The sequence below is a fragment of the Drosophila innubila genome (assembly GCF_004354385.1).
Source record: "Drosophila innubila isolate TH190305 chromosome 3L unlocalized genomic scaffold, UK_Dinn_1.0 0_D_3L, whole genome shotgun sequence".
NCBI classification, from domain to species: domain Eukaryota; kingdom Metazoa; phylum Arthropoda; class Insecta; order Diptera; family Drosophilidae; genus Drosophila; species Drosophila innubila.
In genome coordinates this window covers 18,282,154-18,295,007 of record NW_022995376.1, presented here as the reverse complement: position 1 = coordinate 18,295,007, position 12,854 = coordinate 18,282,154, and the positions used below count along the sequence as shown (strand labels likewise).

The 12,854-nt window shown below is 37.9% G+C and overlaps 3 protein-coding genes and 1 long non-coding RNA gene across 5 annotated transcripts; 3 read left to right on the top strand and 1 right to left on the bottom strand.

The window, feature by feature from the left end:
* Nucleotides 1–410: 410 nt before the first annotated feature.
* On the top strand, nt 411–1,467 carry LOC117787106 (rhythmically expressed gene 2 protein). The gene is made up of 3 exons (XM_034625550.1): nt 411–670; nt 734–822; nt 900–1,467. The coding sequence occupies exons 1-3, from the start codon at nt 513–515 to the stop codon at nt 1,436–1,438; spliced, it is 786 nt and encodes a 261-aa protein (XP_034481441.1). The 5' UTR covers nt 411–512; the 3' UTR covers nt 1,439–1,467.
* LOC117787107 (mitochondrial assembly of ribosomal large subunit protein 1) lies at nt 1,455–2,354 on the bottom strand. The gene is made up of 3 exons (XM_034625551.1): nt 2,003–2,354; nt 1,686–1,946; nt 1,455–1,629 (listed from the first exon to the last, which is right to left on the bottom strand). Exons 1-3 carry the CDS (start codon nt 2,292–2,294, stop codon nt 1,475–1,477), a joined length of 708 nt encoding a protein of 235 aa, XP_034481442.1. The 5' UTR covers nt 2,295–2,354; the 3' UTR covers nt 1,455–1,474.
* A 656-nt stretch (nt 2,355–3,010) lies between these two features.
* Nucleotides 3,011–11,807, top strand: LOC117787104 (tyrosine-protein phosphatase non-receptor type 61F). 2 transcript variants are annotated; one of them, XM_034625548.1, is made up of 7 exons: nt 3,011–3,452; nt 7,076–7,249; nt 7,308–7,570; nt 8,340–8,706; nt 9,029–9,582; nt 9,656–9,781; nt 11,635–11,807. In XM_034625548.1, exons 1-7 carry the CDS (start codon nt 3,339–3,341, stop codon nt 11,669–11,671), a joined length of 1,635 nt encoding a protein of 544 aa, XP_034481439.1. In that variant the 5' UTR covers nt 3,011–3,338; the 3' UTR covers nt 11,672–11,807. The 2 variants fall into 2 exon arrangements, with proteins under 2 accessions (XP_034481439.1, XP_034481438.1); XM_034625547.1 differs by lacking the exon at nt 11,635–11,807 and having other exon boundaries at nt 9,656–11,574.
* On the top strand, nt 4,946–5,365 carry LOC117787109. The gene is made up of 2 exons (XR_004617666.1): nt 4,946–5,197; nt 5,291–5,365. It is a non-coding gene; the product is annotated as an uncharacterized LOC117787109 (long non-coding RNA).
* Nucleotides 11,808–12,854: the final 1,047 nt, after the last annotated feature.

Here is a 12,854-nt window from a genome sequence, read left to right as displayed (position 1 = left end):
CAAAGAATCCTTGTTGCAATAAAATAAAATTGATCTAGATCATTTTTCAAGGCTGCCAGACGTTACAGTTAACGGTAACTTTTTTCTGCCAGCTGGCAGCGTCTTTCAGCAGTTAGCTGATAAGAAATGATTATGTTTTTGTTTTTATCTATTGCGACTAATATAGACATTGGCAATCCAAATCTATATTAACCTTATTAGCATAGGCTACTAACTGATAAGTTTAGCTATTATGAGGAGTTGTCATTAATGAATTGCTAAGCAGTTCCAGATATAAGCGCACACATACAGAAAAAAGATTAGCCATATAAATATGTTACTGATAAGAAAACGACAGCAGCAGCAGCAGCGACAGCTGTGGCAGCGACGTCGACAGCGGACATAGAAAACAATTATGGACTCGGCACACGTAGTTCGAGAATCACAGTCAAACGCAGCGCAGGCGAAAATTAACAAGTTAATCGGTGTCAGGCCATTATAGAGAACGAATAAACGATCGACCCACAGCAAAGATGCGCAGCTTGAATCGCTTTCGATTGATAACCTTTGATGTAACCAATACACTATTGCAATTTCGCACCAGTCCAGGCAAACAATATGGTGAGATTGGAGCGCTCTTTGGAGCACGCTGTGATAACAACGAGCTGGCCAAGAACTACAAAGCCAACTGGTGGGTAAACCAGGAACACATAACAATAGTTCAACTTGTACTAAATCTCTACTTTATCTGCAGGTACAAGATGAACCGAGACTATCCGAATTTTGGCCGTGAGACGTCACCGCGACTTGAGTGGCAGCATTGGTGGCGTCAGCTGATAGCAGGTAGGCGATAAACTTGCAACGATCCATGTCCAAAGGGCAAAAGTTGAATTTCTTTACTGATTTGCTCTGCTTCAAAGGCACCTTTGCGGAAAGCGGTGCTCCCATACCCGCGGAGAAGTTGGAAAACTTTTCCAATCATTTGCTGGAACTGTACAAGACATCAATTTGCTGGCAGCCTTGCAACGGCAGCATCGATCTCCTGAAGCAACTGCGCAAACATTCGCAGACGGGCAAACCATGTCGAGTGGGCGTCGTGGCCAACTTTGATCCTCGACTAGATGTGCTGCTGCGCAACACAAAACTGGATCAGTACTTGGACTTTGCCATCAATTCGTACGCTGTCAAGGCGGAGAAGCCACAGGCTGTCATATTTGAGCGTGCCATGTCCGAGTCGGGATTGGAGAATCTGAAGCCGCAGGAATGCCTGCACATTGGCGATGGACCAACCACAGATTATTTGGGTGCCAAGGCGGTGGGATGGCATGCAGCCCTGGTGCATGAGAAGAGCTATGCGTATCTGGAGAAGAAATACGGCGTGGACATTAACAGGAAACATGTCTTTCCCAGTCTCTATGATTTCCATAAGAAGCTATCCGACGATGCCGTCGTCTGGTAGTGAATCTATTAAATTCTTTCACTTCACAACATGTTTTTATTCAGACTTTGGTAACTGGGCCATGAATATGTTGCCCAGCGGATTCTGCGGCTTTTGACTTTCCGGATCGTACTGCGCGCCAATGGCCCACAGAGATTCCAGATCATATTCCTCGCGTGCCTTTGGCGAGAATATGTGAAGAGCAATGTTGCCTGTAAAATTGAAATGTTTAACCACTGTCTGAGACAAGACCCGCTTCATTACACACCCAAATCCATGGCCATCCAGTCATGACTCTTCTCGCCCTCGATGCGGGGTAATATGTCTCCCTTAGCGCGCTTTATTTTGAACATGCGGCGCACAAATCCCGCCGTGGCCAACATGTGTCGATAACTGCGGGCACTGCACACGACTAAATGATCGACATACTTCAGCTCCTCGGGCACATAGCATACAAAGATATCGTCAACATTCTCCTTGCGTAACAACTCCACGAGATCCTCCACATCGAAAACACCATGAACGCCTCCTAGCAAGAGACAGACATCAGTTAAAAAGAATATTTATTTATCTGACTTAACTTGCTCTTCAGATTTAGACCCATGTACTGATCCTCTTCGGCTTCCACTGGCAGTTCACGTTCCTGGTAACGCGCCTCCTCCACGTCAAAGATCTCAGTTGCCTCTTCATCACGGAAAACTTTGTATTTGCTTTGCACGCCGCCAGCAACAAAAGACGCGCTCGAATTTTCCGCTTCTTTGTTTACATTTGGTTTAGCCTGCGGCTCAGGTTTGGTGAATTCATGGTGAAAACCACGCAAGATTGGCACGCTTAAGCGTTTGTCACGTATTAAACGAAATATACGCGTTTTTAACATATTTTATTTTTCAAAACTGAAAAAAATATTACGCGACCAACAGCTGTTCAATTATTGACATGCCAACTTGTTGCGAACGTGCTGCCGATAAAAGTTGAATCGATAAAGTGGTAAATTCGCCGCAGTAACATGGCGCACAATTTAAATAAAAATTTATTAATTAACATTTAATTATAACTAAGAAATAATTACACAAATTAAACTTGAAACCAGTATGTAACATTGCACAGTTCTAACTTCGAAATTAGAGAAAAAGTCAAAGGATGTCTTTCAAGAATCAATCGCTTGGTTTTTGGGAACCAAGGCAAAAATATTAGCAATAAAGAAAATTTTTAATTTGAAATTAGATAAAGTAAAGTAGAATTTTATTATGAACGCTGAGATTATGTTGAACCTCAGAAAAAGATGTGTACCTTAGTTTAACTTAATTTAATCCACAAACTCGACAAAACGCTAACGTAACCTGTGCAACAATTTTCAATTCTAGCTCTAAAATTATAAAAATTGCAAATTTTAATACATTTCGAAATTGATCACAATATAAAAATGAGCTTAAATCCGCGAACCAAGACTGCCAGACCGTTTTTCTTGTGACATGACGATTAAAACAAGTTGGCAGCACTGGTACAACATTACTAAATTTTTTTAGCAAACGAACTCTGACAATAGCTAGATCTAGCTGTAAAATAGCTAAGTTGGCAACAGTGCATTACTAATCAAAACTAAAAACGCACGCACTTGGGTGTTTTAACGCGATAATTGTGAATAATGTGGCAAAGTTTAATCGCTTGTACTTAGTTATTTATATACAATTACCGCCAACACACTTTCCAGCGAGATAGCAACAGACAGGACAGACAGACAACAGAACCGTCAGACCGTCGTCGTAGTAGTCAAATTTTCTTACGCACTATTTACTCGTCTCAGTCGTGTGTCGGTGTCGGTGTGTCGAAAACAAAACGCAAACGAAAGGAAAGAAAAGCAAGCAAACATTACAAATTACTCAAAATTCCAAAGTAACAAGTTAACACAAACGAGTGCGCAATGAGTGAAAAGGCAACTACAGCGCCGACAAAGGATAACACGCCCGCTAGGCTCAAAATTGAACAGGAATATAATGACAAAAAAACTGGATCGGGATGGTTGCGATACTACAAGGTGAGTTCCATATTATTATTGTGTATATTTGTATACCCAAAAAGAGGCACAGTTAAACTGAGGCGAGAAGCAGAGCACGAGCACACTCCCAACTACATTTATATTCATATGTATGTATATAAAAATACAACCACACATCAAATGCATATTTGTACATATACACTCAAACGCTCATACAATTTTTATTCCTTTTTGATTCAATTTCCACGAAAATGTGATGAGTGCGCAAAAGGCTTCTGCAGATGCCGATGCCTCCAACACCAACACCACCAACAACAATACACACAAAAGCAACAACTACATAATGTATGTATGTATGCATACCTATCATTGCATGTGTGTGTGTGCGAGTGAGTCTGTGTGTCTACACGCCGCTCACGGTCAGCCCCACTGCGCTATTATTGTTGTTGTGATGTGTTGTTGTTGTCGCTGTCATGTGAGCGTGCGCTTGTATTTGTAGCTTTTGGTGTCGGCGTTGGTCAGCAGCAACAACAACAGTAGAGCCAGCCCAACTCCGGTCTTTGGCTTGAGTTTGTGGCGCTCGCGCAACGTTTGCCCGAAATTTCACAGACACATTCTCTCAAACACACATACCCAGGCACATTCACACATACACAGACGCTCACCTGCTGCACTTTGCATGCGCTCTCGCTTGGATGCTGCTGCTGTGGTTGTGGCTGTTGCTATTGCTGTTTCTGCTTTTTCTCTTTCCTTGTGAATTGCAATTCGCTCAAATTTTTTTTTGATTACTGTGGCCATTTTCTTGTAGACTTTGCGCCGCTCGTCCGCCAAATGCGTACCTGGAATAATAATAATCATTTCCACTCAAGGGAAGAGTTTACGATTAAGATTGCCGAAAATATTTGTTTCGACGTTTATTATTATTATTGATAAAAGACGAACGCGTCGTCGTTTGGCATTTGGAGTTCCGCGAATTTGTTGTCGGTATATTCGTACACAGAGTTCTAGGAAAAACATATGTATGTTTTGGGATTTCATTTGTTTTGATTGCGGCCTGTTGATAATTGAATTGCTACTTACATACGTATTTTGCATGTGCATACATACAGCTAGTCAGAAAAGTGTTTTGACTAAATGAAAATTTACCTACATGTACATGTTTCTTTTTTATTCTTAAAAATAGTTGAATGCAACAGTAATCATTTTGTTATTCTAAGAGCAAGAACAATAAAATAAGAAATATAGTAATATATATATTTTGCAAGAGTAAATGTGTGTGTAACATTGTTGATTTGACTAACTGTATGTAAATTACACTCATTCGCACTTAACAGAAATAGGCTATAAAGAGTTTGAGTGACGTCCAAGTCTTTACTATGTGTAAATAACAATGTGGCCAGAGTTCGACGAGCTTTCGTTCAAAAAAGTTTGCAGTACCGTTGCAAGTAGTTTCAATTTTTCACACGCATACACACACACACACATACAGTCACTTAAAGAATTCTTGGCACAAAGGGCATGCGTCTGGGCTTGGATCTGGCCTGGGTTTCATTTTGCCTCCCTCCCGTTGCTGCTCGTCGTTCGTCTTTCGTCTTTGCCCAAAAGCAGAGCTGGAGTTTCTGCTTTATGACCAGTTCCGGCGAAATGTGTCTTCAGCTGTTGCTCTTGCCCGCTTCATCGTCGTCTATGCCACTCTTTTGAATTTGGATTTCACGGAATTTAACTTCGCAGTTAGGATGACATTGCCTGCGTGTATCTGTGTCTGTATCTCAATGTCTGTGTGTGTGTGTGTATCTTTGAATTTTTGTGTAATGAACGCAATTTGTTGTTGTTTGCCTTTCTCGCCCCTTCTTTCTTTCGCTGTGTGTGTGTGTGAGTTTTTTCGGTTGGGTCCTTTGTGTGCTGCGAGGATAATCTAATTTTCCAACTAAATCAGTAACAAAACCAAAAAATAACCAAAAACTTCGATATACTAAAACCAACCGAAGCCAAGCTTGTTGGCATCCTAATTGTTTTCGCTTGAAAGCGTTTTCTTTGTGCAATTGAACGTTTTTACAATGAATTATGCCGCTCCAACAACACACAGAAAATAAATTATAATAATAAAAATAATAATAACAGCAAAAGCAGTATTAAATTGCTATGCTTTATGCCCACTTTAATACATACACACTACTTTGTTGGTAACACAGTACCGTTTTATGGGGGAGCTTTAATGCGTTGTTTTGTGCCTATGATAAGAACAACAACAACACATTGGTTTTGCAATTTATGCAGCATGCAATTTGTATACCCTGTAAATGTGGTGTCAATTGGGGTATATTGACCTGTGATGGGTATCCACAAGAAGCAGTAAACAAAGAATTATTTATTTAAACTGAATACAAGGACTAAATTATTCCTTAATAATTGTATAAAAGCTTAAATTTAAATTCAGATTGCGCTTTAAATTATGTTTTGATACATAGAAAGATTATTTACATATGTAAAAGAGTACATAATGCTTAGATTCTAAACGAGGTACAAGGTATCTTATAGTTGTGCCCGCATGCTTTGGCCATGCTCTGGAAATTCCAGCGGTATTTTCTTGTTGCAACAACGGCACAGATTTCACAACTGTTGCACGTTAACAATGTTGCTGCAAATGCACGTAGAGGGTCACCTGCATAATCAAAAAGCATAAAAAAATAATGAGTGAACTTTAAAGTACTTGTAACTTAACAACAAACAGTTGTTAATGTTTGTTTATTAAACCACTTCAGTTAAATATGCTTAAAGTAGCGCTTATTATATTTAATTTAATTTTATCTTTAAGCACGTATATTTATTTGTTGACATCATTTAATCGACATTAAATAAATTACATTGTTGCTTTGAATTAAACTCCTCCTTTCTCGCATTCTCTCATCTGCCTCTCTCTCTCTCTCTCTCTCTCTGTGTCGCTGTTATCGGGCAATGTTCTTTGCAATTGTATTTCATAACAATCGTCAGTCGTCAGCCTCAATTTGTGCTGATTATGGAGGAGCGGCTTGACGACTTGACGACTTGAATCTGATTCACCTACTTAATGACGAGCTGACAATTAACAGCTGATTTTTCCACTGCAGTATCAAAAATAACTGCGTCGCATATAACTCAACAAAAATTTACAATATAAAACTGTTTTTGAATGTCGCGCCAGCGTCGTTAGTCATAACCCATCCCCCAATCTACATCAGATTTGTTGAATACAAATTGGACTGTTTAATGTAGCCAAATGGATAGCAATTGGCACCAAGCACTGAGGATCACTTGGGGAAAAATGCAGACACAGACGACATTGAACTTGTTGATATTACACTTAACTCCACAAACTGCCTTCGACTCGATAACCAAGATAATAGCGTTAGCAATGAGTATATAGCACATTTTGACCAATTAGTCATGCCAACATGGCCCGGTTCTGTCTGTATGTTTATTTGGGCCAGTCGCTAGGCCATGATAATGATAAGAGACATTGGCAACGGCTGTGAGTAGCTGTAGTTATTGTTGTTGTTGGTGTTGCTGTTATTTGTAGCAGGGCTATCCCCAAATCAAAACTATCTTCATGTGAATCACTGCAAAATTAAAGTGTAACTTCCCTGGACTCATTCATAATTGTTTCAATTCATTTGTGATTGCAGGAAATATGCGAAGTATGCGATCGTGAGGCTAAGGAGCAACAGTTCACCACATTGGAATCGGAGCGTTCACAGAATCGAGGACTGAATCGATATAGGGATGTAAATCCGTATGATCATTCACGTATTGTGCTGAAACGCGGCAACGTTGACTACATCAATGCCAACCTGGTGAAAGTGAGTAGAGTTTGTGATTTTTCCATCTTATCATACAAATAACAATTAAATATTACAGCTGGAACGCGCCGATCGTCAATATATACTGACACAGGGTCCGCTGCCGGATACGGTGGGTCACTTCTGGCTAATGGTATGGGAGCAGAACTCGCGTGCAATTCTCATGCTCAACAAGCTGATGGAGAAGAAGCAAATTAAATGTCATCTCTATTGGCCCGATCAGCTGGGACCCGAGCAGGCACTCAATCTGCGGGATGTCAACTTATCCGTGGAACTGATCTGCTGCGAAAATTATCAGAACTTTGTGCGTAGATGGTTCAAGTAAGTAACACAGATCGCGCTATAAACTTCAAATGGGTTACACTAAATTAAAAAATAAAACATAATCCCAGATAGATTAGTTTGCTAGCCAAGACAGAATTAGAATTGATTAACGTCAAATTCCCATTTTTTATTATGTGAATTATTGGGTTAACTATTAATAATAATGGTGGAATTCCCGGAATAGTAATCTCTCAGTTTGATCAAAGTCTGTTGGCTGATTTGATTAGTTTCATTTATTAATTAATAGCTTCATTCAAGCTTAAGCTTATATTTTATTGTATTTCTTTAAATATAATCATTAGAGTGGGTCTACGCTGAATTCTAAGAAGAAGAAGAAAATCAATATCGAACTTCCACTTTTTTCGGAGAAGCTATACCTGTTTCATATATTGCTAATTGTCTGATAGATGAAACTTACTTCTAAAACAAAAAAATAAATAAATAAAATACCCAAATAAGGGGCGATAACGATTTAAAGACCCGTTTGTCGCGAAAAAAAATTGACCCACTCTAATCAACATACTTTTATTCTGAGACATAATAATATGAAATCCCAGATAGATTAGACAAAATTAGAATTGATTGATGTTTAATTCACGTACTTATTAGTGTATGTAATGATTCCCGGAATAGTTATCGCTTAGTTTGGATTATGTCAGCAGTCAGTTAGTTAGTTAATTGGTTTATTTTATTTAACAATTTATTTTTAATTAACAAACTGAATGTAAACTTATTCATTTAATTATTTCCTATGTATCTCTTACAGATTAACTGATCTCGAAACGAACACGAGCCGTGAGGTTATGCAGTTTCATTATACAACTTGGCCGGACTTTGGCATACCCAGTTCACCGGATGCGTTTTTGAAGTTCTTGCAGCAGGTTCGGGATTCGGGGGCATTGAACAAGGATGTCGGACCCGCTGTGGTGCACTGCAGCGCCGGCATTGGTCGCTCCGGCACCTTTTGTCTCGTCGACTGTTGTTTGGTGCTGGTGGATAAATACGGAGAATGCAATGTGGCGAATGTGTTGTGCAAGTTGCGCAGCTATCGCCTGGGACTTATACAGACGTCCGATCAATTGGACTTCTCATATCAGGCAATCATCGAGGGTATTAAAAAGTTGAACGACCCCGTACGTATCCCAAATAGTCGCTCGAGAAGAAATGGCGCTAAAAACTTTAATTAAGTGTGACAATCTTTGAAGTCGAACAATTTTAAAAGCCGCTTTAATGTTATGCCTTATTTTTGTTGATTATTGATAGTAAAAAATAATTTATTGTTAACTTTTACTTGGTAAAATTGAATATTGTAGTTTTTCTTCTCTACATTATGAACTACCCTAATGCCGAGCCAGAATGTTAATTCTATTTGCTAATTTAGTAACATTTCTTAGCGCTATTTTCTAGTCTATATTCATCAACAATTTGCTTATCATACCTCATTCTAAATTACAGAGCTTTCTTGAGGCGGAGGAGCCAATCATTAGCACTGACACGGACCCACACACGCAGGATGAGCAACCGCCGCCACTGCCACCGCGTTCGCATTCCCTCAACTTGCCATTGGCGCCCATCACAGGTGGTGTGCTATCCCTGGACATGCGAGCTGCTCAGGCCAATGGCGAGAATATTGGCGAGGGCGATGCATTTATCGATAAGCCGGCACTGAGCAGCAAGGATGCGCTCAATAATATAATTATTAATCACCATGAAATCATAAATGCCGAGGTGGCCGACAGTCTGCTTAACAATCGTCCATTGCCGCCGTTGCCAACGTTACCACAGCATAGTGAACAGGAGTCGGACAGTGATGATGATGATGAGGACTATGAGGACAACGACGACGATGATGAGGACGAGGAGTACGAGAACATTAATGAACATAAACTGGAGCAACCCAATGGCAATCTGACATTGTTGCAGCCACATGAAGATGATGTTAATGCAAACAGCGAGAAGCCAACGGCAGTAGAGCAGCACAAGGTCAATGGCATTGATTTAACAACGAGGTATGTGTATATATATATAATCGAATTTAATCATATTGAATGCTATTAATAAATACTTTTGCAATTACTGTAGTACCGGAGATGAGCTGAAGCGACGAAAACGCAACGAATACCAAGCAAATCTGGAGCAGAAAGTCAACGAAATCAAACGGAAGCAGCGAGAGAACGAGGACAATCAGCAGGCGGCGAAAAAACGAAGGTCATTACTCACATATATTGCGGCAGGTGTTGTTGTTGGCGTAATTGCCGCATACGCGTATACGAAGCTAGGTTAAGTCCTTGCCCCCGTTTATCGAGCCAGGAAGTAGCCCGTAGATGTAGCAATTAGCAGTATGTAGTGGCACTAGCGTGACAATGATCCCAATTCTGGGCATATGTAATGTATGTATGTATGTAGGTCTTATCGAGCTAACATCAAATGTCAGCGCGACATAAACACTTGCACTCACACACACACACACACGAGATGGACAGCAAACGAATAATCGATCAATGCGAAAGATAAATCGCATTTGTTGCAATGATAATGACAATGCATATTAGGGAATTTTTTTTATATAAAACGAACACAAAAACAAAAAATAATGAAAAACGAAAACACTAAAAACAGGAGAATACACAAATACAGCAACATATAAAATTAAATTTAGAAACTCGGTGTATATGAAAACCGATCACAAAAGTAGATTCTTGCGCAATAGACTGACATTTTAGAACAAATTTTTCTTGATACACTTTAGAAAAGAAAAACAAAAAAAAAAAAAGAAAAACTATCCAGAGAGGAGAGACAGTAGAACAGAATAGTGGAAACCTTAAAATATCGATGTGTAATATCCATGCAAAAGCATTTTTTAATTTGCGCTCGCTAACAATGTACAATTTTTCATTTATTCTAATATGAAATAAAACGTTGCTAACATAAATATTTATATAATCAAGACTATCACAAGACCACGCCCAAGTTCATGTCCATGTTCACGCTTCACTTGTTTTTGAACACTCAGTTTCGTAAAGACTCTTTGACTTGCGATTATGTATATGTACGATGTGTTGTTATTTATGATGAATTATGATCAAAACACTTGTTGAGCAAAACAAGTAGTACATAGATGGCAATGAATGCGGTAATATGTGCCAAAAGAGAAACAAACGAAAAAACGAAATAAACGTTTTAACAAATTATCATTATGAATCGAACATTTACTTTGCCCGCTAACTGTAACTTTACTTTACCAAAAAAAAATTAAAGATTATAACGAAATGAAGAAAAATGGAACTGGAAATTTTAGTACTATGAAAATGCAGGCGCCCATTAAAGCAATAAACGCAAATATGTAGCACAAAACATAATAATAAAAATAATTATAAAAAAATATATAACGATTATGATAATGAAAAAACAAATATGATACGAGCGAAACCATTTTGTATTCTAAAAATAATGGAATTAATTGTATGGTAATCTTAAAGCAGATAAGATGATGAAAAGAATGAGTTAAAGAAACTATTTAATGGTTTTTAGCAGTAAGTGTATACCCTAGATATCTGCCCCCATAACAATTACATATATAAATACACACAACATAACTTAAATACGTGTAGCGTTAATGAATGTGAATGAAACTGAAAATTATTTTTATATGTGTAATCCACAAATTTAACAACTAAAATGAAAAAACTATACACGACCCACAATGAGAAAGCGAGTGCGCTTAGTAAGAAAACGAAGATGACGATGATTTTTATAAAATACATACATATATTATATATAATACTTATTTATATAAATATATGTATATATATATTGAAAAAGTAACATATGAACAATACCTATAGTAAAGCCTAGTTAACTGAAGATTGGCTAAGTACACTGACAAAAATAAAGCAACCATATAAAATAAAAACACACAACACGTAATATATACATATATGCCTAATGAGTAAAGAGACAAAAACGAAAGTATTCAAATAAAGTTACATTTAAGATACAAATCAAAACCATCTTTTTATATAAATTTTGTTTTATTTTGTGTTTTTCTTATTTGTTTACAGACGCCCAAAACGCCACATTGTGCCCAAGACAAAGTAACAGTCCACAATCAACCCATCAACTTCCCGCCCCTTGCACCAACCAGAACAGAAACACAATGAACATATCATTTCCCACACATGTAGCAACTAATTCTAAAATAAATGATTTTCAAATTTGCTCTTTTTGCATCCCACACGCACTTGAATTTATTTTCTCCCATTTCGATGATTATCAAGATTAAACACATCATCAGATTCTTCCCCGTCAGACTCCTGCGACTTATCATCATCGAAACTTAACTTGCGTTAACAACGTTTGGCAATCTTCGCTGCCGCGAATTTCTTTTTCTTGTCCTTTTTCATTTTCAAACCTTTGTAAAATATGGATGACGTCGCTGCAAAGTTGAATAAACATTAATTAATTTCATCTTAACTGGAAAGTGTGCATGCACTTGGAAGTGTAGGGTTACTAGCTACTCTGATGTGCTGGTGGAAATTGCCTCTCCCATTTCCCAGATTGCCGCGACGCCGTTGCTGCTTTTTTGTTTCGTCGGCCATCTCAAGTAAAGTCGAATTGTTCTCAATTGTTTAAAATATTTTCGAAATCGTTCTGTACAAACAAAAAGCACCGTTAGTTCTCGCGGCGTCCTTTTAAATTGGGGCTGCCACCCCACAACATTTTTCAGTCTGGCAGCTTGATCTAATTGGGGCTGCCACCCTACAGAATTTCCCGATCTGGCAACTTGTTCTAATTTAATAAAATAAAAAATTCAGTTGAAACTTTGAAAATTTGACTAAATTTAAATTTTTGAAGCTAGAATTTTGAAAATTTTTGCAGACTTTTCGTTGGAATTTTCTCGATTTTATGATATTTTTTTTTTTGTTTTTAGAATATAATTTTTAACTTCTCTTACTTTAGGTTGACGAGTTTCAAACCTTCATTAAAATTTATATATATTTTTTTCCGAGTTTCGAATTTTAAATTTTCATCAAAATGTTAATTATTTTCAAAGTTATTGCATTTTAAAATTAGCATAAACTAAAATTTAAATATTCAGCTTATCGATTAGTTCCCGATATGTAAAACTATCGCGAGTGTGCGATATATTAGAAATATGCAAAACTGTTGAGGTGGCTCCATCTTGCGCTTTTTTCCCCCTAAAAAGTTGTCCGGCCACATTGGAAAATTTAAATTTAAAGTAATACAAATTTAATAATTTGATGAAAATTTAAATTTGAAA